General features: G+C 41.5%; 1 protein-coding gene across 1 annotated transcript in view; it reads right to left on the bottom strand.

The window, feature by feature from the left end:
• Window positions 1–3477: 3477 nt before the first annotated feature.
• The window catches only part of ALDH1A3 (aldehyde dehydrogenase 1 family member A3), a 39348-nt gene continuing 15881 nt past the window's right edge, over window positions 3478–26944 (bottom strand). The window contains exons 4-13 of the mRNA XM_040414249.1: window positions 21881–22010; window positions 19999–20060; window positions 19765–19893; window positions 19422–19535; window positions 18009–18111; window positions 16892–17076; window positions 14611–14775; window positions 9986–10143; window positions 6390–6464; window positions 3478–5015 (exon numbers count right to left, since the gene is read on the bottom strand). Coding sequence (XP_040270183.1) covers window positions 4943–5015; window positions 6390–6464; window positions 9986–10143; window positions 14611–14775; window positions 16892–17076; window positions 18009–18111; window positions 19422–19535; window positions 19765–19893; window positions 19999–20060; window positions 21881–22010 — 1194 coding nt within the window. The 3' untranslated portion in view covers window positions 3478–4942. The remainder of the gene's footprint in view (window positions 5016–6389; window positions 6465–9985; window positions 10144–14610; window positions 14776–16891; window positions 17077–18008; window positions 18112–19421; window positions 19536–19764; window positions 19894–19998; window positions 20061–21880; window positions 22011–26944) is intronic.

The following is a 26944-nucleotide window of genomic DNA, read 5'->3' as shown; positions in this document are numbered from 1 at the left end:
AATCCAGATGTACAAACCTTGTAACATCATACCCAAGAAGACTGGAGGCTGTAATCACTGCCAAAGGTGCTTCAAATAAGTACTGGGTAAGGGGTCTGAATACTTATGTCAATGTTTATGCGTGCGTCCAGATTTTAGTTTTTCCTTTTCAATAAATTAGCAAAGATTTTTAACATTAAGTTTTCCCTTTTCCATTATAGGGTGTTGAGTGCAGATTGATGGGGAAAAACTTGAATTTATTTTTTATTTTAGCACAAGGCTGCAACATAACAAAATGGTAAAAAAGTAAAAAGGTCTGACTCTGAAGACTTTCCGAATGCACGGTATACTGTATATACTATACTCCGTACCTACAGATGTAGCCAAGCTAAACTTGACTCTCATAACACATGGCACAGTGTTATCTTGTGACAAAAGCCATTGAAATCCATTCAAAAGTTAGTTATCTTTTTCTTGCCATTCTTTACCTAATGCGTTAACCATCAAGTTTAGCTTGGCTGCATCTGTACATACTGTATACCCGCCATTCCGCCAAACGCTTTATCTCTAATTTGAGCCTTGATTCCAGTGATGATGCAATGAAAACATCAAACGCAATAGATGAAAACTTGTAAAGTATTTATTTTGCACTAAGAAAATACAAAAACATAGTTGATTAGTTGAATTCTATTCCATAAATATATCATCTTTATATTTTACTAGCTCATAGAAAAAAAGCAGAATACAGCCTATCTTATCACAATATAAAATATTCTGTACCCAGAATGTACACATTAACAGCAACATTTGTAGCTACTTAACAATATTGCTGATGGATTATATACATATCTGCTGGCCATATGGTGCGCTCTTAGGCTGGAGTCATACTGTCAGGTTGTAAGAAAAACAAGGAACAAAGCCAAAGCTTAAAGGGGTTGTGCAGCCTCCACATACTGATGAGCTATTCTCAGGATAGGTCATCAATATCTGACTTGTGGGAGTCCGACTCCTGGGACCTCCACTGATCAGCTGGTATGAGCGCTGCTTCCTCTTGAACATTACACTGCGCGTCGTCTCACTTGCAGCAGTGGCGCAGTGTAATTACAACAGCTTGTTCCATCAAGCACTTTTGATCACACTGTGCCACTGAAGCAACGCGCAGTGTATTCCTAAAGAGAAGTGTCACCTCCTCTTCAAACAGCTGATCTGCGGGGGTCCCGGGAGTCGAACCCCACTGATCAGATATTGATGACTTATACTGAGGATAGGTCATCAACATGTAGTGGCTGGACAACCCCTTTAAGCTTATTTGCTCTTCTTTATACGTTCCCAATATTCCCTAAAAAATAGCATTTGTAATTATGAATGTGATTCAGCATATAATTAATAGAGGTAAGTTGGCCATCCCTAAGCTTGGCCCTGCACTTCACCACTAATAGTGAACTTTCCTGCTGCACAACATCCTTCTCCTCTGCTTATCTCCTACAACTGCAGAACAGGACGTTACATGCAACAGCTGCTAAAAATTCTGGCCATATGCAATGTCTTGGCTGATCGCATTGGCAACAGTTTGAAAATGTGGAACAGGCAAGGCTAGGGTCACATCTGTGCTTTAGTTTCAGTCTTCCTGTTCCATTATAGCAGGGCTGGCCAACCTGTGGCTCTCCAGCTGTTGTAAAACTACAATTCCCATCATGCCCTGCTGTAGGCTGATAGCTGTAGGCGGTCTGGGAATACTGGGAGTTGTAGTTTTGCAACATCTGGAGAGCCTCAGGTTGGCCATCCCTGCATTATAGGAATAGAAAAACTAAAATAATTACGGATACCAGTGTCAACCAACAGACCCCACTGACTATAGTGTGATCTGTTGGGTTCGATGATAGTATCCGTAATTTTACCCTTAACTAATAGTCCAACATGCTGTGATATTTTTCTGGCAATTGCAATGAAGGCTCCTAACAGAGCCTCAGATGCAGATGTGAACCTAGCCTAAGTGTGTTGTGCTTAACTATGAGGCTGGCACTATAGACACTAATATGATGCCAGCATCATAGGTATTGCGGGGGACTGGAACTATGGGAACTACTATTACTATTGCAAGTATGATCTGGAGGGTATGACTAGCAGCGATTATACACATTAGATGAATGTCGGCCAAACCTGACGATTTCAGCAGTACCGGATGTCCATCTAATGTGTGTATGATTTATTCTCAGAGGAGGTAATCTGGTCCCAGAAGCGACTAGCAATGGCTTATTCCTCTCTCCCCATTGAGAACACATGTACGCTTTGGTGAGCTAAACTTGCTTGTGCATAGCCAGGGGCAGGGGTAGGGGTGGGTGATGTTGGGAGGAATAGCTGTTGGCCAAAAGACCAAGGTGTAAATACTGTGGTAGGTGGTGTAGAGTATGTTAAAAAGCAGGTTGGCAAAAGGTCATCCTATCTACATTTCTCAAAATGCAACTCTCAAAAGCATGATTGATATAGAATTCACCTGCACATGAAATCAGCAGCGCAGTCACTGTGGGGTATTTGTATTATATTAATATATTATAAAGTAATGGTGGTAGCAGAACCGTAAGGCTGGAATTATACATAGCACATTTCCCATAACTGTATAGCATCTACATATATTTAGGTCATAATATGCCCCTTTCTATACATTTCCTGATAGGACCTGATTCTGATCTATCTTTATATTGACATATATGTTTCTTTTACTATTGTAGCAAGGTACAAGGGGTCATCATTGATGGTAGGTATGTGTCACCGAGGTTCCTGGCCTCGGTGAAGTAAGAGCTGGTATTTTCATGTGTCAGCGGCAGCTAATGCTGATTGACACTTTTGCTATTTAGTATGGCTGTACAAAGCTGATCCGGGACGGCTCTTATTGGGAGTAGTCAAAGTGCTGGGTGGGTGACTACTCCCCACGTTCCAGGCCGGGTTTTGACAGCACCTGGCTATCCTTAAAAAGGCAGCTGGGCTCAGCAGCAGAGAACGCCCTGTGTGTTTTGAGAGCAGGCCACCTAAAGCCTGCATTTAGACTGCTGGAGGCAGAACCGCCGACAAGGTGATGTTTTTTGTTATGCATGAACTTTCTACTCGGTGTGAACAAACACCAACCCTGCAAAAAGTGTTTTTTGTTTGACCTTATGTGTGAATAAACATGGACATTTGAATTACGAACTTGTACTTTGCGTCTGTACTGCACCTGCTTATCCCAACTACCAGAGCGAATCCCCACACTATACATTCGTTTTCTTTATGAATATCTTTGTTTAAAACCACCACCAAGTCTTCTGTCAGAGCTATATAAATTGTAAATAGCCACATAAATAAAAACAATGAAACAACATAAGTATGGAAACCCGGAATTATATACAGACTGTACAAAAGCAGATGCCACCTCTGCGACCTATGTTTTTCACACTCCTCGCCGTTCCACTGCCACTTTGTTGCTTTAAAGAGGACCTTTCACAGTTTCTTTTTTTTTTTTAACTGAGCACCTTTACATGGAGAGTACCCTCCGCTGATGCTGCTGAAATTTTTCTTTTTTTGAAAGACCCCTCATCTGCCCCACTGTGATCCCCGAAGTTTTGGCGCCTAATATGTTAATGCCGAGCATCTGTACAGGGAGGAAGAGATAGCTGCGTTTCTCAGGTGGCGTCTCCTTCTCCATGGCTGTGGCGCAGTCCAATCGAGCGGACAGCGTCACACCCATTGAGAAAAAAACTGTTCGCCTTCTCCCTGGCTGTGATGCGGTCCGCTGCCATTGGACCACTCCGCAGCCAGGGAGAAGGAGATGCCCACTGAGAAATGCAGCCATCTCAAAAAAAAGTGAAAGGTCCTCTTTAAGCCATAATAAAGCTAATTGTAAAATGATGTCTACTAGCCCAATAAGATGTGTCTGTAAACCCTCTAAGCTGGCCATTTCATTCTGGTGAAAGGGATAATCTTGTATGCCATTCTGTAACTTTTTTTGACCCAGTCATTTTCTTAAAATCCTTGGTAAGAAGTTCGAATGTGACCTGAGTGATGGAGTCCCGATGTTCATGAGCTGTGGCTGTCCCTGCCCTTCCGCAACTGGTTGACAGCTTTCCTCCTACACTATGTATGGGGAGAAAGCTGTCAATCAGCAGATGAGAGCTAGCAGCTCATGAATATCAGGACTCTTGAGCTAGTACACTACATTGAGTGGATTCTAGTGCTCGGCTCGCTCTGGTGCTGCTCAACATGGAAAGCAACTGGGGCAGAACAAGTGACCCAGTCTTTCAATAAGATATATTACTAGTTTACTGTATACTGCCCTCAGAGAAGCATAAAACTGGTGACAGATATTTTTCAGGAAGAAAGGGAATTTCCAGGGGGCATTCATGGGGGATCTGCTTGGTTATGGGACCACCACTGATTCCAAAACAAAAGTCATAGCCATCAAACAGAAGTGGTCACTCTCCTGTGAAGTGATTGGGAGTTATGGAAACTTCTAGTGAGAGGCTATTTAACACAAATACAATATCTGCTTGCTTCCTTTTCTAAATTTCTTTGCCAAAAACATCTAGATCTGCCAAATTTCAAATATTTTATCCAAATCACTGTTAAGGTATGGCATGAGTTTAGTAAGGAAGTAACAGGTAAGTTGGGCTTGAAGTTAAATGAACTCCACTCCATATTTTCCTAAAGCTGGGTTGTCCATGTCCTGGTGACATACTCAGATGTCATGGGTTCTGACCGCATATTTTAAAAAATGCAATATAGAAGAAGCAGGGTGTATGAGACACGGCTGTATCCTCTGCTGAATCACAAGGATTAATATATGTCCGTAGCCAGGAGTCAGATTGGTGAAGACATTTCTGGAATGTTTCATGATAAAATATTCCTCCTTTTCAGTGAATTCCTTTATATTTGTGTGTCCTTCTGCAGCAGAATAATGTACCATCTCAACATCACTTTTAACCTGCTTTCTTCACAGTGACTTTGATGATAATTTGATTGTCACAGTTTTAACTTCTGTGTACTCCGCCAGAGCATATTCACCACTACAAGGAAAATAATTGTTAGGAAGGGTAGCAGAACTATTGATATCTACATGGGCATCCACAAGAAAGAACAAGTCATCAATCATGAACCAACACTTCAGTATTGCTGACTTTACAACATTGCCAGAAACTCCAAATATGAGCTTAATGATGTGTAGCTTGCATCTCCTGGGTTGTGATATGAAATCTGTATCAAGGTCAGCTAAACCATCATGGTCCTGCAGACCCCTCATATCTTTCAGAGAAACCTTAGAGCCCCATTAGGTCAATATGTTACTGCAACCTTAGCATCTTCCTAACCATCGATGACTGGTCTGCATGTACCAAATGATGGACTTAAAGGGAACCTGTCACCGGGATTTTGTGTATAGAGCTGAGGACATGGGTTGCTAGATGGCCGCTAGCACATCCGCAATTCCCAGTCCCCATAGCTCTGTGTGCTTTTATTGTGTAAAAAGAACGATTTGATACATATGCAAATTAACCTGAAATGTGTCCTGTCCCGGAGATGAGTCCAGCGTGAAGGAGTCCAGCACCGCCCTGCATCCTCAGAATCTCCTCCTTGCTCCCCGACGTCAGAAAGCTAGAGCGCCGTAATCTCGCAATGCACGAGCTAGCGCATGCGCAGTTCCTTCCCTGAGGCTGATGCCAGCACAGGGAAGGAACACTATGATGACACTGCGCATGCGCTAGCTCGCTCTAGCTTTCTGACGTCGGGGAGCAAGGAGGAGATTCTGAGGATGCGGGGCGGTGCTGGACTCATCTCAGGGACAGGACTCATCTCAGGGTAAATTGCATATGGATCAAATCTTTTTTTTACACAATAAAAGCACACAGAGCTATGGGGACTGAGTATTGCGGATGTGCTAGCGGCCATCTAGCAACCCATGTCCTCAGCTCTATACACAAAATCCCGGTGACAGGTTCCCTTTAAAGAAAAATAAAGATGTTAAATTAGAACACTCAAAATATATTTTTTTATTTTATTATAACCCATATATGATGTTTATATGAACACGGCAGATCCACAAGTGTCATATACTTTGTAAAATGTAGATGATTACAGAGATTAGATTAAATATATCCAAAATTGGGACATTCATTTGTTGTAGCCCCTAGTCTGAAATGCAGGTATAGTTACAGTGCATTTATATAAGACATGGATGGGTGAGGCGAAGGCATTGCCAGCCAAATGTTCATAGAAGAGCAAAGTCCTTCTTTAAGTGTTTTACTCTTAATGACTTTGATATTTGCCCCGCTTTCTGCCATGGTTTAACCTCCCCGTAACGACACAGAATGGCTTTATCATATGACACGTTCACTACCAATTTCTGCTTGTCTTCTACTTAATGGCAATTATATTTCTTAACTTACAGTTCTCTGCCGTTTCCTGACATCTTGAAGCCTCCAAATGGGGTCTGTGCATGAAGAGCATTGTAACAATTAATCCTGAAAAACAAGTTGTAAGGTAAGTTTACACTGTATAATGGTTCATTCACCCAGCTAACCATGGCAGCTTTAAAGACTATAATGGTTTATTTAGACCACATTCACATTACCCTATGTGAGGATATACCCACCAGTAAGATTTTTCATAAAGATATCTTAGTATGTAAAAGTACACTTATCTAAATCTACTACTTAACCCCTAAGGCTACTTTCACACTTGCGTTGTTAATTCCGGTATTGAGATCCGGCAGAGGATCTCAATACAGTACCCGGATTAAACGGATCTGTTTTGATTTTGCACATCAGGATGCATCCCTTCTGTTAGGATGCAGTTTTGTGAAATCAAAACAGAGAAAAATGGATCCGACACTAAATACATTGAAAGTCAAGGAGTACTCTTGACCACTGAAGAAGAAACCCTGTAGGTTTCAAAACACGTTTGGAGAATAGAGAAACACAGCAATATGCACAGAGCGCAAGAACTTGTATTAAGAAGCAATTCATGCAGCTACGGAGCACAGTCAGCGTCTCAAAGCCTCTAACGCGCATGCGCTAGGAAATAGGTGCTGGCACCAGCGCGCGTACAGAGCGTGGGAACAAGCGGTCTGAGAAGTAGATGGATACATATGAGAAAAAACACGTATGTATTAACCGCTATTAGACATATCAGCTAACACATCAGAACTCGGGTAAGCAGACAACATCGTATCTCACTCGATATGAATGCAATTACGTTATCTATGGAACTGAGCTACTAAGTAGCAACTATAAGACTACACAATTATAACTGCATGATATATATATAGAACTAAGCTACTAAATAGCAACCACAAGATTACATAATTACAACTGGACAATATATAATGCAGCTATAACAAGACTGTGCTAAAATAATTAATAACGCTACATTTCAGCAAGTTAATAACAACAGGATAACTTGCTGACTCTCCTAATAATGCTGTGGAACACAAATATTTCAAAATAGTGCGTGAGCTCCGTGACTATATATTATGTTACGTTAGTGATTATATGTACATTTTTTTTATTATTCTAAGGCTATTTTTTATTGTCTTAAGGTTTTTTATTAAATACATAGGGATTTGTGCGGTTTATGTATGGTATATTATTTCATGTACATTATATATAATTTTTAAAGGAATTAGAAAAATAAATGGAGAAATACTTTTGATATAAAGCCGGCCATTTATTAAACATTACAATACAACAGCTAGGTGGTATAGCAGGCTAAGCTATATTCCGGTGAGCTCCCTCACCAATATTGTAATTATTGTAAAAGTGTTTACAAAAGGAGCCATATACAGGGATCTCTGAAGTTACAATGGTAATTGGTTCTGGGACGACCATTGTAACCTGAGTCCATAACTCTCTGGAAAACCAGTAATTGGTTCCAATGCTAAAAAATGACATCCCAGAATAAGGAAAAATGAAGTAAAATAAGCAGATAAACAAGACACATAAACCAAGTCCTTTAGTAAAACAGACAGGAATAGATCCTGAAAGCTGTAAATGACTTCTGTGGTGAGGGAAGCAGCTTCTTCAGGGTCTTGCATAGTACATGGATGTACCCAAAAAATAAAATGGTGTCACTGATCAACTGGTGTCCAAAGGAGCAGCTAATCCTGGCACAGAAAAGGGGCAGTACAGGACATTTAGTGCCGCAGAGGAGCTACTAGACAACCAATAATTGGTTGGATCTGAGTCTGAGGCATTGTATGTTGAGTCTAGTTTCAGATTACAATTGCCCAGAAAAAGCCATTGTATGTTGAAAATATTTTATCCTGAGGCCATTGTATCTTGAGGGATCATGATATACAGTCAGGGTCATAAATATTGGAACATCAACACAATTCTAACATTTTTGGCTCTATACACCTCCACAATGCATTTGAAATGAAACGAACAAGATGTGCTTTAACTGCAGACTGTCAGCTTTAATTTGAGGGTATTTACATCCAAATCAGGTGAACGGTGTAGGAATTACAACAGTTTGCATATGTGCCTCCCACTTGTTAAGGGACCAAAAGTAATGGGACAGAATAATAATCATAAATCAAACTTTCACTTTTTAATACTTGGTTGCAAATCCTTTGCAGTCAATTACAGCCTGAAGTCTGGAACGCATAGACATCACCAGACGCTGGGTTTTATCCCTGGTGATGTTCTGCCAGGTCTCTACTGCAACTGTCTTCAGTTCCTGCTTGTTCTTGGGGCATTTTCCCTTCAGTTTTGTCTTCAGCAAGTGAAATGCATGCTCAATCGGATTCAGGTCAGGTGATTGACTTGGCCATTGCATGACATTCCACTTCTTTCCCTTAAAAAACTCTTTGGTTGCTTTTGCAGTATGCTTTGGGTCACTGTCCTTCTGCAGTGTGAAGAGCCCTCCAATGAGTTCTGAAGCATTTGGCTGAATATGAGCAGATAATATTGCCCGAAACACTCCAGAATTCATCCTGCTGCTTTTGTCAGCAGTCACATCATCAATAAATACAAGAGAACCAGTTCCATTGGCAGCTATACATGCCCACGCCATGACACTACCACCACCATGCTTCACTGATGAGGTGGTATGGTTAGGATCATGAGCAGTTCCTTTCCTTCTCCATACTCTTCTCTTCCCATCACTCTGGTACAAGTTGATCTTGGTCTCATCTGTCCATAGGATGTTATTCCATGTTGTTTGGCAAACTCTAATCTGGCCTTCCTGTTTTTGAGGCTCACCAATGATTTACATCTTGTGGTGAACCCTCTGTATTCACTCTGGTGAAGTCTTCTCTTGATTGTTGACTTTGACACACATACACCTACCTCCTGGAGAGTGTTCTTGATCTGGCCAACTGTTGTGAAGGGTGTTTTCTTCACCAGGGAAAGAATTATTTGGTCATCCACCCCAGTTGTTTTCCGTGGTCTTCTGGGTCTTTTGGTGTTGCTGAGCTCACTGGTGCGTTCCTTCTTTTTAAGAATGTTCCAAACAGTTGTTTTGGCCACGCCTAATGTTTTTGGTATTTCTCTGATGGGTTTGTTTTGTTTTTTTTCAGCCTAATGATGGCTTGTTTCACTGATAGTGACAGCTCTTTGGATCTCATCTTGAGAGTTGACAGCAACAGATTCCAAATTCAAATAGTACACTTGAAATGAACTCTGGACCTTTTATCTGCTCATTGTAATTGGGATAATGAGGGAATAACACACACCTGGCCATGGAACATCTGAGAAGCCAATTGTCCCATTACTTTGGGTCCCTTAACAAGTGGGAGGCACATATGCAAACTGTTGTAATTCCTACACCGTTCACCTGATTTGGATGTAAATACCCTCAAATTAAAGCTGACAGTCTGCAGTTAAAGCACATCTTGTTCGTTTCATTTCAAATCCATTGTGGTGGTGTATAGAGCCAAAAATGTTAGAATTGTGTCGAAGTCCCAATATTTATGGACCTGACTGTACATATATTTATATATATATTCCCAAATATGCTATGCTCCAAATTTGCAAATACACACCATACTGTTCCAGACTGCAGGGCGGAGGAGATGCTGAGCGCCTTGTCCAGGCTTTCTGTGAACACTGCAGCGGTCAGTCCATAGTCTGTGCTGTTTGCTCTCTTTATCACTTCCTCTATGCTCTTGAATTTAAGAATGGATAGAACAGGTCCAAAAATCTGCAGTAAACAGACATAATCTATCAGATGGCTTTAAGTCACAATGTAGAGAGTTGTGGCTGTACAGGGAGTGCAGAATTATTAGGCAAGTTGTATTTTTGAGGATTAATTTTATTATTGAACAACAACCATGTTCTCAATGAACCCAAAAAACTCATTAATATCAAAGCTGAATATTTTTGGAAGTAGTTTTTAGTTTGTTTTTAGTTTTAGCTATTTTAGGGGGATATCTGTGTGTACAGGTGACTATTACTGTGCATAATTATTAGGCAACTTAACAAAAAACAAATATATACCCATTTCAATTATTTATTTTTACCAGTGAAACCAATATAACTTCTCAACATTCACAAATATACATTTTTGACATTCAAAAACAAAACAAAAACAAATCAGTGACCAATATAGCCACCTTTCTTTGCAAGGACACTCAAAAGCCTGCCATCCATGGATTCTGTCAGTGTTTTGATCTGTTCACCATCAACATTGCGTGCAGCAGCAACCACAGCCTCCCAGACACTGTTCAGAGAGGTGTACTGTTTTCCCTCCTTGTAAATCTCACATTTGATGATGGACCACAGGTTCTCAATGGGGTTCAGATCAGGTGAACAAGGAGGCCATGTCATTAGATTTTCTTCTTTTATACCCTTTCTTGCCAGCCACGCTGTGGAGTACTTGGACGCGTGTGATGGAGCATTGTCCTGCATGAAAATCATGTTTTTCTTGAAGGATGCAGACTTCTTCCTGTATCACTGCTTGAAGAAGGTGTCTTCCAGAAACTGGCAGTAGGACTGGGAGTTGAGCTTGACTCCATCCTCAACCTGAAAAGGCCCCACAAGCTCATCTTTGATGATACCAGCCCAAACCAGTACTCCACCTCCACCTTGCTGGCGTCTGAGTCGGACTGGAGCTCTCTGCCCTTTACCAATCCAGCCACGGGCCCATCCATCTGGCCCATCAAGACTCACTCTCATTTCATCAGTCCATAAAACCTTAGAAAAATCAGTCTTGAGAAATTTCTTGGCCCAGTCTTGACGTTTCAGCTTGTGTGTCTTGTTCAGTGGTGGTCGTCTTTCAGCCTTTCTTACCTTGGCCATGTCTCTGAGTATTGCACACCTTGTGCTTTTGGGCACTCCAGTGATGTTGCAGCTCTGAAATATGGCCAAACTGGTGGCAAGTGGCATCTTGGCAGCTGCACGCTTGACTTTTCTCAGTTCATGGGCAGTTATTTTGCGCCTTGGTTTTTCCACACGCTTCTTGCGACCCTGTTGACTATTTTGAATGAAACGCTTGATTGTTCGATGATCACGCTTCAGAAGCTTTGCAATTTTAAGAGTGCTGCATCCCTCTGCAAGATATCTCACTATTTTTGACTTTTCTGAGCCTGTCAAGTCCTTCTTTTGACCCATTTTGCCAAAGGAAAGGAAGTTGCCTAATAATTATGCACACCTAATATAGGGTGTTGATGTCATTAGACCACACCCCTTCTCATTACAGAGATGCACATCACCTAATATGCTTAATTGGTAGTAGGCTTTCGAGCCTATACAGCTTGGAGTAAGACAACATGCATAAAGAGGATGATGTGGTCAAAATACTCATTTGCCTAATAATTCTGCACGCAGTGTATTACACCAACAGATTATCTGCCCAATATCTGCCCAATCAGACTTTGGTGGGTATAACAAAAGATCTGTATGTGTAAACGGCCATCTGACCAATTATTGGTCAGAAAATCTGACAGATAATGTGTTGGTGTAATACGGCCCTTGGGCTGACTGTCCTCCAAGGCCACTTTTACGCGGTCAGTATCCGATCAGTGTTTTACATCAGTATTTGTAAGCCAAAACCAGGAGTGGAAACTACAGAGAACATGTAATGGAAAGATCTGGGCCTCTCCTGGTGGTTGTGGTTTGCAAGTACTGAAGCAAAATGCTGACAGTGTGGAAGTGGCTGCAGGTTCCATAATCAGACAGGTGACCTGCTATTACTACTTGTATTTATGATCTGCTAATCATTTACTTTGATTTGTAGGGTCAATAAATGATGCAATTCATTTGGGATTTTGTGACCTCTAGCTATTCTTTATTCCAGGAAGTATGATAATTCATTGGAGTATTCTCCAGTTTCATTTATACATTAAAGGGTCACTAACTTTTCCAAAAACTTTTGATATGTCATATATCTTATCAAAAGTTTAGATCAGTGGAGGTCACAGCACTGAGACCTCCACCTATCCCTAGAATGAGGGAGAGGTCTCTCGGGCTCACTCTGTCTTTCTCCTTGCTGCACGAGACGGTATCCATAGAAGTCTGTCCTCAGTAGAGAGAGAGCACTTTATGCACACACTTCTCTCTCCTCCTTCATTGGGGTCATAGCAATCAGACCCCCACTAATTTAAACTTTTGATATGTCTCTATGACATATCAAAAGTTTTTGGAAAAGTTTGTGACCCTTTAAGTATGGCAATAAGTGTTAAAGGAAGGCATGGTTCAAAGGGGTTTTCTGGGAGCTCAATACTGATGACTTATCCTCAGGAATCTGATCAGTTGGAGTCTGATTCCTGACACCCTCACTGATCAGTTGTTTGACAAGGCTGCCACAATCAATGAGCTCCACAGCCTCTTCCTAGGCCAGTGACGTCACATTCATCAGTCAAGTGGATGGGCCTGGGCTGCAATATCAAGCACAGTCATTATACTGTTAGGAGTCCCTTCAAACAACTGAACGGCGGTGGTGCCGACCTACACCAATCCGATATTGATGACCTATCCTGAGGATAGTTTAAGAGAAATGGAGAACCGCACTCTGAGAGTTCTGGTGCCAACAAAAGGCTAAATTAGCCACGTTACATGTAGTAGAGAATGAGGCACTCAGATCATTTGGTTTTGCATTTAAGAGGAGATTTATTATTTATATATTATTTTCATAATCCAGTTGCCCAATTTTCACCAAAATCTAAATAAAGAAAGATGACCAGACGTTTCGGTCTCAGATGGACCTTCCTCAGCACCCTGCCGATCACTCCACATGCCTTACAGATACAAATTTGACCGTTGAGAAAGGTCCATCTGAGACCGAAACTATCCTGAGGCTAGGCCATCAATATTGAACTCCTCCTTGACATCCCCTTTAATTCTTGCCAAACTCTCCTTGCATATCTTTTACTTCCATTTTAGTGGCATATCTGCCTTGAACTGAGAATGACTACATACTATAGATGTGTTTTCTAATAATCCTACTTAATGACTCTAGTTGCTGGGCATTGTATTCTTAGCAACCAAATGTTCTAAAGAATACATTTGGGGATGGGGTAGGGGCATTTTGCTCCGAGTTTATTTGACTTCCCCAGATGGCCAAGAGTTCTAACTTTGCTATTAATAAATAGGGTGATTTGCATATCCTAGCAATAACCTGTAATTTATAGCTTTCTACTGTAGGAATAAAACACCTTATGGGCATGGTCCCACGTGGCATAAATGCTGCAGACTTGCCGCTGTGGATATGCTTGTGATGCACAGTTGCAGCGAAGTAAATGAGATTTTAGAAAGTCTCATCCACATGCTGCGTAGAGTGTGATCTGATATGCGGTACAGAATTTAAGTCCGCAGCATGTCAGTTTCATGTCGCGGATATATGCTGCACATTTCATCCTTTGCAATGCAGAAGGTGAAACCTGCGTCAGATCTTCACTGTTTCCACATTAAAATCCGCACTATTTGGTGCACACTAGTTTGGACAGATCTGCAGAGTTTCTGCTGCAGAATTACATGGAGAAAATTCTGCCTCACAGCAGTATCCACACATAACTTGATGTGCATTGTGTATTTTAAATGTACAGCATGTCAATCTATGGTTCAGGTATCTGTTGAGGATTTCAACATTTGCATTAGGCCTCATGCACACAACCGTTGTTCTGGTCCGCATCCGAGCCACAGTTTTTGCGTCTCTGGTGCGGACCCATTCACTTCAATGGGGCCGCAAAAGATGCGACCGCACTCCGTGTGCTGTCCGCATCCGTTGCTCCGTTCCGTGGCCCCGCAAAAAAAATATAACATGTCCTATTCTTGTCCATTTTGCAGACAAGAATAGGCATTTCTACATTGCGGGAAGCACATGGGCGGCTTTCGTGTTTTGCGTATCTGCAATTTGCGGACCACAAAAAATGGAACGGTCGTGTGCATGAGGCCTTACAGAGAGTGAAATCTATTGCAAACCGCAGCATTTGGTGTGGACTTTCCTGCCTCAGATCTCCATCAGATCCACTGTGGATTTTCCACTGCAAAAAATCAGCGGTGGACCTGCTACTTGTGGCCATACCCTGGTTCTCTGGAAATAAGAAGCAGAGTGGTAGACGGGTCAGCCAGCCTCCTATTTTTGGAATAATTTGTGCATGCATCTCATCAATTGTTTGACCACCAACTATGGCCATCTTCATTATCTCAGATAACCATTAGACTAAATTACCTCTTCTTTTGCTATCCTCATGTCATCGGTTACTTCAGAGAACACAGTGGGCTTAATAAAAAATCCTCGTTCTCCAACCGCAGAGCCACCACACTCTAATTTTGCACCTTGATCCTTTCCACTCTGTATATATTCCAACACCTTGTTGAACTGCTCTTCATCAACCTGAGAATTATAGAGACAGATGTGGTCAATCTATATCTATCTATCTATCTATCTATCTATCTATCTATCTATCTATTAACCTAATGTATCTTTATCTATCTATCCTAAAGTCCCTGTACACGAGACGACACAGCAGGCGATTGTTGGGAAGGAAGCCTTTCTTCCTGGCAATCGCCTGCTCATCATTATTTATCTATCTATTTATCTATCTATGTTATCTATCTATCTATCTATCGCTCTATCTATCTATCCATCCATCCCACATGTAAAGGGTCCTTTAATCTATCTATCTACAGTACAGACCAAAAGTTTGGACACACCTTGTCATTCAAAGAGTTTTCTTTATTTTCATGACTATGAAGGCATCAAAACTATGAATTAACACATGTGGAATTTTATACATCACAAACAAGTGTGAAACAACTGAAAATATGTCATATTCTAGGTTCTTCAAAGTAGCCACCTTTTGCTTTGATTATTGCTTTGCACACTCTTGGCATTCTCTTGATGAGCTTCAAGAGGTAGTCCCCTGAAATGGTCTTCCAACAGTCTTGAAGGAGTTCCCAGAGATGCTTAGCACTTGTTAGCCCTTTTGCCTTCACTCTGCGGTCCAGCTCACCCCAAACCGGGTTCAGGTCCGGTGACTGTGGAGGCCAGGTCATCTGGCGCAGCACCCCATCACTCTCCTTCATGGTCAAATAGCCCTTACTTTCAAAGTTTTCCCAATTTTTCGGCTGACTGACTGAACTTCATTTCTTAAAGTAATGATGGCCACTCGTTTTTCTTTACTTAGCTGCTTTTTTCTTGCCATAATACAAATTCTAACAGTCTATTCAGAAGGACTATCAGCTGTGTATCCACCTGACTTCTCCTCAACGCAACTGATGGTCCCAACCCCATTTATAAGGCAAGAAATCCCACTTATTAAACCTGACAGGGCACACCTGTGAAGTGAAAACCATTTCAGGGGACTACCTCTTGAAGCTCATCAAGAGAATGCCAAGAGTGTGCAAAGCAGTAATCAAAGCAAAAGGTGGCTACTTTGAAGAACCTAGAATATGACATATTTTCAGTTGTTTCACACTTGTTTGTTATGTATACAATTCCACATGTGTTAATTCATAGTTTTGATGCCTTCAGTGTGAATCTACAATTTTCATAGTCATGAAAATAAAGAAAACTCTTTGACAAGGTGTGTCCAAACTTTTGGTCTGTACTCTATCTATCTATCCTTATCTATCCTTATCTATCTATCCTTATCTATCCTTATCTATCTATCCTTATCTATCCTTATCTATCTATCCTTATCTATCCTTATCTATCTAACCTTATCTATCTATCTAACCTTATCTATCTATCTAACCTTATCTATCTATCTAACCTTATCTATCTATCTAACCTTATCTATCTATCTAACCTTATCTATCTATCTAACCTTATCTATCTATCTAACCTTATCTATCTATCTAACCTTATCTATCTATCTAACCTTATCTATCTATCTAACCTTATCTATCTATCTAACCTTATCTATCTATCTAACCTTATCTATCTATCCTTATCTATCTATCTAACCTTATCTATCTATCTAACCTTATCTATCTATCTAACCTTATCTATCTATCTAACCTTATCTATCTAACCAACCTTATCTATCTATCTAACCTTATCTATCTATCTAACCTTATCTATCTATCTAACCTTATCTATCTATCTAACCTTATCTATCTATCTAACTAACCTTATCTATCTATCTATCTAACCTTATCTATCTATCTAACCTTATCTATCTATCTAACCTTATCTATCTATCTAACCTTATCTATCTATCTAACCTTATCTATCTATCTATCTAACCTTATCTATCTATCTATCTAACCTTATCTATCTATCTATCTATCTAACCTTATCTATCTATCTAGCTATCGCTATTTATCAATCCATCTCTGTCTAAAACTATCTATATTTTGGACACTATCAGTTCCAATATAATGTATTGCACATTTTTAAACTCACATCTAGATCCATTATGGCACAAAGCCAACAGTAAAATTGTCAATAATCTGTATCAGGACACAAACTACTAATTAGGTAGACCATTGCTTCATGCTTGTACCTGTGGACCCTGTTCCGTTTTAGGGTCAAGAGGATCCCCAAGAAGCCGTCTCTTTGCATAATCCACACTCCTCCTGACAAATTCTGGATACACAGATTCCTCTACAAAGACTCGGGAGGCTGCTGTGCAACACTGGCCTTGATTAAAGAAGGCACCTTGATGAGCACATTCTACAGCCAGTTCCACTGCCAAAAAGAAAATTGGGATTTTTAACACAGTTGCATTATCTTTATAAAAAATCGGAGAAATTTAGTATCTGGGGATTTAGTAATTAGAATGACTCAGAATTCTGGCATCATTTGCACTAAAAAAACTGAGGTACGTGCCTTGAACAATGTTTATTAAGGGTTTTAGACACTTTTGTTTGGAGGTGTAGCTTATCTGGAAAAGGGGCAACAATGTGCGCCAAAATTCTGCCGTGAACTAATAGGTGATATCAATTTTAGACTAAATAGTGTAAAGATTGACAACATTTATCATCCAGCATAAGCACATTTTTAAACTCTAGTTCAAGACTACACTGTCCAAAATTCAGACAGTATTAGTAAATGTGCCACAGTGTATAAAATTGTATAAGTTCATTAGTGTGTAAGTAAATTAGAGAAGCAGATGCCTTAGGGTTTAAGAAATATGATGTGCGGCAAAAAGGTATATGCACGACCCTTATTAGTGCATTTAGAAATTTCAGTCAACTCACAGCGAGTTGATTTCTCTATTAGATGTAGCAAAATATATATATTAAGAGTGAAGATTCATTTCAGATCATAGGACTGTGCAGCTTTAGGGAAATGGGGTACACAGTGAGAATAATTAAGCAATTTCATAATTTTGTGTTCATTTCCAGCACTGAAGATACATATGTTCTGTTAAATCAGGGATGCCCAACCTGCAGCCCTCCAGCTATTGCAAAACTACAACTCCCAGAATTCCCGGACAGCCTACAGCTATCAACCTACAGCAGGGCATGGTGGGAGTTGTAGTTTTACAACAGCTGGAGAGAGGCAGGTTGAACATCCCTGTAAAACCAATGAGAGAGTGAAATCGTTACAAGAGGATATGGGGTTATAAAATGGAAAAAGCAAGACATAAAATAGATTCACAATTCATTACAACTCACAATCAGCATCAGCAAAGACAATGCAGGGGTTTTTCCCCCCGAGTTCTAGAGTTACACGCTTCAGATTACTTGCAGACGCTGCTTCTTTGATCAGTTTTCCAACCTGGATACAGACGACCACAAATAAGGACACAGTTTAGTAGTCAATACCACTTTTATTTATTACATTTACTATTCTGTTTCAAGCCCTAGATGGTGCTGTAGCATTGCAAAAGACAGCCATCATTTTTATTATCCAGGACTATGAACTGACCGTTTTCCACCCAAAGGACAGGTCATCAATATCAGATTAGCGAGGGTCCTACACCCAGCACCCCGGCCAATCAGCTGTTGGAGGAGGCTGCAGTGCTCCTCTGAGCACCATGGCCTCTTCACAGCTTACCAAGCACAGCACCATCCATTGGATAATGGCTGTGCCTGGTATTGCAGCTCAGGCTTATTCACTTAAATGGGCCTGAGCTGCACCTAGCCCATGTGACTGATGAACGTGACGTCACCGGCCTAGGAAGAGGCAACAGCACTCTCTGCAGCGCCTCTTCAAACAGGAGGTGCCAGCAGTCAGACCCCCGCCAATCTGATATTGATGACCTATCCTGAGGACAGGCCATCAATACCAAAAAACTTTTAAAGAGGACCTATCAGCATAATGCTGTCATTTTGGTCTGGACTCAGGGATAACAGTCAGGTGGTTAAAGGCATTATCCGAAGTGTAAAAGATCCCCCCCAATGCCTGGGCCACTTGTATACATTATACTTACCTGCTCCCCGGCACCTGCGTGGCTCTGGATCCCTGCACGGCCGCCGCTGTTTCTTCCCATCACGTGGATCAAAACATCTGGTGGCGGGGTTGTGTGTGTTTGGTTGCAGCCAAAAGTAGGCCGCAACGGGAACTATCCTCCCTAGCGTCACCCGCAATGCTAGGGGGTGGGGTAAGTATAATCTGTATGAGGGGCCCGGGCACTGGGGGGCATGTTTTAGACTTTGGATAACCACTTTTACCCTTTGTGACAGAGTAGCTCAATATTTTTTAATAAAGACCAATTGGAAAAAAATATTTTTAGCCCAACATTAGTAAAATGCAATCATAAATTTTTTTTGCTGCCAAAGGTGTACACAGCCTTTATAAATCCCGGAAAAACCCTTTAAGAAGAGAGGGACTGGAGCAGTAATAGGATGGCAAAGGCAGGATAGAGGAGGAGTAATACTTCTATTTTATTTTTAACATTTTCTAGTCTTTTTCTTTCTTTTCTTTTTTTTAATTCACCTGAAAAAACCCTCTGACTCAAATAAAGTAAAACTGAAATATGTTGACTTTTGCCCTACATTTGTACTTTTCATTAGGTTAGAACATGTTGATTCATAGTACATTGTACACATTAGTTCAGTCGTAGCTTTATAATTCCCACAACTTACTTCTGTAGAGCCAGTGAACGCAACTTTGTCAATGTCAGGGTGGTGAGATATGGCAGACCCAGCCGTGGGGCCATAACCGGGCACAATATTAACTACACCAGGAGGAAACCCAGCCTGCAAAAAAAGGTGTAAATTCCATTTACATCTAACTGCATTGCCAAAACATATCGCAGAAAGTTGGCCAACCATAACATTTACATTCAGATGAAACTGTTCTATGTACACAGGTGTACACAGGTAGTGAAAGGGGCTATGCTAACGTATTCTGCCACTGTCATGCTGCAGGGATGTAATGTCGTCTTGTACAGAGCTTACATTGACAAATACAGACATATTGGCCTACCTCTTTAATTAGCGACCCCACAAAGAGGGATGTGAGTGGCGTCTGTTCAGCTGGCTTGGCCACCAAAGTGTTTCCACAGCACAGAGCTGGGGCCATCTTCCAAATCAGCATCAGCAGGGGAAAGTTCCACTGTAAGGATTATATGCGTTGAAATATGGATACAATGGCCTGATTTCTTACTATGAGAGCCTATGTTTCCAGAAACGATTTAGGCATTATGCAGTGGATACTCACCGGTGTGATGGCTCCACAAACACCAATAGGCTCATGGACGGTAAAGCAGAGGTAACTTTCATCTAGAAGAACATAATGATATTTTATGAGCTATTAAAGTCAGCTTGGGAATGCTTACAGATGTAGCCAAGCTAAAATTGACTCTGATAACACATGGCACAGTGTTATCTGGTGCCATCTTGTGACAAAAGCCATTGAAATACATTGAAAGAGTTAGTTAACCTTTTTGTGCCTTTTTTTACTTAACGCGTTAATTATCAAGTTAAGTTCGGCTGCATCTGTATGTTCATGAAGTGCACTTTTTTTTTTTACACGGCCTGTAGTTCAGTTTTCTACAGCTAGATGGAGTGTTCCTACCATCACGGGAGCCGTAGGAAGAAGGACCTGAATATACTGTTACTATGTAACAAGTGACAACAGTGTTTTTATGTGATGATAATCATCTCCAACGATAATATGGATACATTCTGCAATGATAATATGGTGAGAAGAATGATTGTAAATAGGGATGAGCGAATCGACTTCAGATGAAACATCCGAAGTCGATTTGCATACAACTTTGTTAGAATACTCTACGAAGCGAGTGCCCCGTACAGTATAAGAATGTATTGGCTCCTATAAGCCGAAGTTATTACTTTGCGAATTCTCGAGAGACTTCGGGTAATAACTTCAGAAATTAATTTCCCGAACTCTGGTTCAGTTCAGTTCCATAGGAGCCAATGCATTCTAATACTGTACAGAGCGCCCGCTCCATACAGTATTCTAACGAAGTTTTATGCGAATCGACTTAGGATGTTTCATACGAAGTTGATTCGCTCATGCATAATTATAAACCATTTACGGTGTATCATTATATTATCAGTTCTCCACTGACAAGTATAGCAAAGATATTAAAAGAACCAGTAATACTGGAAATGTTTTTCCACTTGTTGGGATAATATTCAAATATATTATCAACCACTCTCACTAACCCTGCACTGGAAAGACTTTGAATAAGGAACTGCACAAGGCATACGTTCTTTGCAGGTATCTCAAAACTGACCTAAAGTAATCAAGTATACATTACAGTCGGCCTCCCTGTTTCAGTGATACCATGTTGGATGTAGACATGTGTGTGTATTGCACTTGGACACTATAACGGTAAGATTTACTGGAAATCCATAGAGGTGATGGGCAGCATAGTGGTGCAGTGGTTAGCACTGGTGCCTTGCAGCGCTGGGGTCCTAGGTTCGACTCTGACCAAGGACAACATCTGCATGGAGTTTGTATGTTCTCCCTGTGTTTGTGTGCGTTACTTCCAGGTACTCTGGTTTCCTCCCGCACTCCAAAGACATACTGATAGGGACCTTACATTGTGAGCCCCATTGGGGACAGCGAGTGATGGTAATGTCTGTAAAGTGCTGCAGAATATAGTAGTGCTATATAAGTGAGTATAATAAATAAATAAGGTCCTGTCCATTATTAAAGCGGTTGCCTACACTTTGTTAAACAGAAACAGTGGACGTGGCTTCAGAAACTCCAAAAAATGTAGGATTATGTGGTGGCTATAAATGGCCACAGAAAGAGGCATTCTTTTGGCCTATGCACATTTGCTCATAGGGGGAGACCCAAGGGAGTTACCCCCTCTGATAACGTCCATAAGTTCCTTGGTGTAGAAACAAGACTGACTGTAATTTATAAAATTCTGGCTCCCAAAAATCCAGGTTTTCCAAGAAAATAAGGGTGAGTGCATCAGGCGTCAGGAGTGGTGTCAGCAGGGATTATAATAAAATGTTAATTGTATATCACACAAATACACTGAATATTAGGACAGCCCTTGTCGTATATGCATTATAGCAATGCCTCAGCATATAGAAGTCATAAATCAAAAACAAGAACTTACCCACCGGGATTGTCCTTCCCTGTATTTTGTCAGCCCATCCAGCAAAGTAGCGTAGGGTCCGGATACAACCCTCAAGGTCTATGAGGAAGGCATGGAGGAATGGTTTTCCGGTGTCCATTGTTTCTAAAGTCTATAAAATAATAGTTCTGACTATAAGTAAGACTATAGAAATGTCATAAGAAAGGAAATAAACAGCTTATAGGGCTTGTCTTCTCCTCTTTTCTCTTTAGGCTACTTTCACACCTGCGTTCAGGTGTCCGCTCGTGAGCTCCGTTTGAAGGGGCTCACAAGCGGCACCGAACGCAGCCGTCCGGCCCTAATGCATTCTCAGTGGAGGCGGATCCGCTCAGAATGCATCCGTCTGCCAGCGTTCAGCCTCCGCTCCGCTCAGTGAGCAGACACCTGAACGCTGCTTGCAGCGTTCGGGTGTCCGCCTGGCCGTGCGGAGGCGAGCGGATCTGTCCAGACTTATAATGGAAGTCAATGGGGACGGATCCGCTTGAAGATGACACAGTATGGCTCAATCTTCAAGCGGATCCGTCCCCCATTGACTTTCAATGTAAAGTCTGGATGGATCCGCTCAGGCTACTTTCACACTTAGAAATTTTTCTAAGTTATAATGCAGACGGATCCGTTCTGACGGACCAGCTCCGAACGCTAGTGTGAAAGAAGCCTTACACAGCCCCTATCGGACAGACCATCAGTAGATTTGGTTTTCAGTACGATCTCCATGGGGATGACGCCCAGCCACTGGCATACCGCCAATGACGGCAGACCACGCAATCGCTATGGGGCTCGTAAGGTTGGGGGGCCCGACAGGGCTATATGGCCCCACCCCCTCATGTTCTAGTCTTACGGCTTACAAGCCGATTTACACAGCAGCAGAGAAAGGGAGCATCAGTGGCGTACTAAGTGGGGGGGGGGTCGGTCCGCCCCGGGTGCCGGCTCTCAGGGGGGTGCCAGAAGTAATGAGAGCTTCCATCAATACAGATGGAAGCGCTCATTGCTGGAGCGCTGGGAGCTGCGGTCCTGTCACTCACCGCTCAGCTCCCCGTGCTCCTCGCCTCCTTCAGGCCGGCGGCGCACAGAATGGTGAAGCAGTAAGACTTCTCCCCGCTCCACCATTCAGCCTGCAGGCACAGATCGCGCTGCCGGCCTGTGTGGGCGGGGCCTGCAGCCCGGAAATCTGCATAAGCTCTGCCCACACAGTGCTGCAGAGCGATCTGTGCCTGCAGGGAAGAGAGGACTGTGAGCTTCAGGAACGGGACAAGGTGAGTAGTTACTGTGTTTGTTTTTTATTACTATGGAGGGGGCACAGAGGACTTTATTACTATGGAGGGGGCACAGAGCTAGAGGGCATTACTACAATGAAGGGGACACAGAGGGCATTATTACTGTGAAGGGGGCATAGTGGGCATTATTACTGTGAAGGGGGCACAATGGGGATTTCTACTATGGAGGGGTTACAATGTGGATTATTACTATGGAGGAGGCACAATGGGGATTATTACTATGAAGGGGGCACAATGGGGATTATTGCTGATAAGGGGGCACAATGGGGATTATTACTGTGAAGGGGGCACAAAGAGGGCATTGCAACTGTGAAAGGGGCACAGAGAGGGCATAACAACTGTGAGGGGGGCACAATGTGGGCATAACTACTTTTAAGAGGGGACAACTTGGGCATAACTACTGTGAGGGGGCACACATCTGTACAAAACTACTGTGAAGTTTGTACAACGAGGGGTGCCAAAGAAAAGACCCGTTCCTGGTTGCCAGCGCCACTGCAGGAATGTGAAGCAGGTGCCAAGAGAAGTTTCTATATATACATGTCTGCCTATGTGACCACCACGTTGACGGAATCAGGGAGTAAAGATAAAACAAAATACTTAAAGATAATGAGATGCCAACTAATAGATCACCAGAATATGCATATTGTTACACAAAAGGGGTAATCCATTTGTATTTATAAAACATAACTTTTATTACGTTACAATAAAATAAATAGCCCTAGAAATAACGGATGAAAATATAAAACTGAATCAAGTAGGAACTAGAGTGCACGGGCGGCACTCAAAACATCTTTAGTTCTACCGTTTTTCTTGTCATATGATACAAATAATACAAGGAACTTTAAGAAAATTAGTAGGAACTATAGTGCACAGCGGCACTCAAAACATCATTAGTCCTACCACATTGTTGATTGGTTCCAAGGTGCAGTCGTTGTCCTGAGGAACGAAGTGATTCTTCCCAAATGATGTCCAAGATGCTGCAAAAAATAACGGGGACGGGTGCAATATATCCATCTTGTCGCCCTATACTGTGGATACCAGGCAAGCCCTAACCACTAAGAATAAGAGCAGCCTAACCACTGGGCACAGATCCTTAAAAGGGCGGCCAAGTTCCTACTTGATTCAGTTTTATATTTTTCATCCGTTATTTCTAGCGCTATGTATTTTATTTTAAAATAATAGAACTCAGTGAGTAGCAAAGGCTGGAGGTCTACTGCAGCAATTTTGATCACATTCTGTGTGTGACTGACTCTTATCACTCAGTCATTTACACACACTGTGCCGCAATGCCTTAGGGGAGGGAGCTGTGAACCATGCCCTCTGTCTGTTGTATATATGTATATATATATATATATATATATATACACATACGGTATATATACACATATATACAGTATACTTATATACAGTGTGTGTATATATATTTTTTTTTATTTTATTATATATATATATATATATATATATATATACAGTACAGACCAAAAGTTTGGACACACCTTCTCATTCAAAGAGTTTTCTTTATTTTCATGACTATGAAGGCATCAATACTATGAATTAACACATTATATACATAACAAACAAGTGTGAAACAACTGAAAATATGTCATATTCTAGGTTCTTCAAAGTAGCCACCTTTTGCTTTGATTACTGCTTTGCACACTCTTGGCATTCTCTTGATGAGCTTCAAGAGGTAGTCCCCTGAAATGGTCTTCCAACAGTCTTGAAGGAGTTCCCAGAGATGCTTAGCACTTGTTGGCCCTTTTGCCTTCACTCTGCGGTCCAGCTCACCCCAAACCATCTCGATTGGGTTCAGGTCCGGTGAGTGTGGAGGCCAGGTCATCTGGCGCAGCACCCCATCACTCTCCTTCATGGTCAAATAGCCCTTACTTTCAAAGTTTTCCCAATTTTTCGGCTGACTGACTGACCTTCATTTCTTAAAGTAATGATGACCACTCGTTTTTCTTTACTTAGCTGCTTTTTTCTTGCCATAATACAAATTCTAACAGTCTATTCAGTAGGACTATCAGCTGTGTATCCACCTGACTTCTCCTCAACGCAACTGATGGTCCCAACCCCATTTATCAGGCAAGAAATCCCACTTATTAAACCTGACAGGGCACACCTGTGAAGTGAAAACCATTTCAGGGGACTACCTCTTGAAGCTCATCGAGAGAATGCCAAGAGTGTGCAAAGCAGTAATCAAAGCAAAAGGTGGCTACTTTGAAGAACCTAGAATATGACATATTTTCAGTAGTTTCACACTTGTTTGTTATGTATATAATTCCACATGTGTTAATTCATAGTTTTGATGCCTTCATAGACATGAAAATAAAGAAATCTCTTTGAAAGAGAAGGTGTGTCCAAACTTTTGGTCTGTACTGTATATATATATATATATATATATATATACACACACACACACACATACACACATTTGTCTATGGGGGACATTCTGTGTCTGTAGGAGGCTTGCTGCTATTAGAGCCATACAGCAAACCTCCTCCCCCATGCCTATATATATATATATATAAATGCGCATACACTAGTACATTAATTGTACTTTATATTTGGGTGGGGGGCCCGGTTCCTAGATTCGCTATGGGGCCCCTCGATTTCTATGTATAACCCTGAACCCAGCTATATATCTCTTGCCATGATATACTCCAGCACTACTACAAAACACCAGTGACTGTGTCTAACATCATGTCTTCTCTCTACCTGAAACTGAATCTCTCAAAAACGTATCTTTCCCCCATCTACTAACCTATCTAAACCTGATATTTCAATTTCGGTCTGTGGTACTATCATAACTTCTGGGCAGCATGCTTGCTGTCTTGGGGTTATGTTTGACTCAGCTATTTCCTTTCTTCCCCATGTCTTCACATCAAGAACATCTCAAGAACTCCCCCTTTACTTATCGTGAAAACATCCAAAACTCTTGTTGTTGCTTTGATTCATTCTCGTCTTGACTACTGTAACTCATTACTAATCGGTATTCCCCTCACTAAACTCTTTCCCCTTCAGTCTGTCCTGCAGCAGCCAGACTCATCTTTTTGTCCAGCCTCTACACCGATGCCTCTAGCCTGTGCCAGTCACTTCACTGGTTGCCCATCCACCACAGAATAAGGTTCAAACTTCTCACCATCATCCACAAAGCTCTCCACAGTGCTGCATCTCCATACATCTCCTCCCTCATTTCCTATTACCACCCTACTTGTGCTCACTGGTCTGCCAATGGTCTAAGATTAACACCCCCCATAATTCTAACTTCTCACTCCTGTCTTTAAGACTTCTCTTGAGTTGCACCTGCCCTCTGGAACGCACTGCTCTGGGCAATCAGGTTAATGCCCAACTTCCTTAGCATTAAACGTGCCTTAAAAACATATTTTCAGGCAGGCTTATCATGTTCCCTAAACTAACTCTTCCCCATTTACTCTCTGCCCCTCATTCTTCAGAACTGAACAGCATCATCCAAAATGAATCCCCACACTCAATACTCTATTTAGTACAAAGATGGCTGGACCACTTTAGAAAACAATAAATTTTACCTTTTGTGTCACCCCTATATTCTCTTAGATTGTACGCTTTTGCGAGCAGGACCCTCACCCCAAGTATTTCAGTTGTACATTAGTCTGTAATTCTGTGATGCCTATTCTGATTTTTACATGTAGCCTTTTCAGGGCTTAAAGGGGCTGTCTCACTTCAGCAAACTGCATTTGTCATGTAGACGAAGTTAATACACTGCACTTACTAATGTATTGTGATTGTCCAT

This window comes from Bufo bufo, chromosome 1 (genome assembly GCF_905171765.1).
Source record: "Bufo bufo chromosome 1, aBufBuf1.1, whole genome shotgun sequence".
Classification (NCBI taxonomy): Eukaryota; Metazoa; Chordata; class Amphibia; order Anura; family Bufonidae; genus Bufo; species Bufo bufo.
The sequence above is the reverse complement of the archived record's forward strand: the minus strand, read 5'-3'. Positions and strand labels throughout refer to the sequence as shown.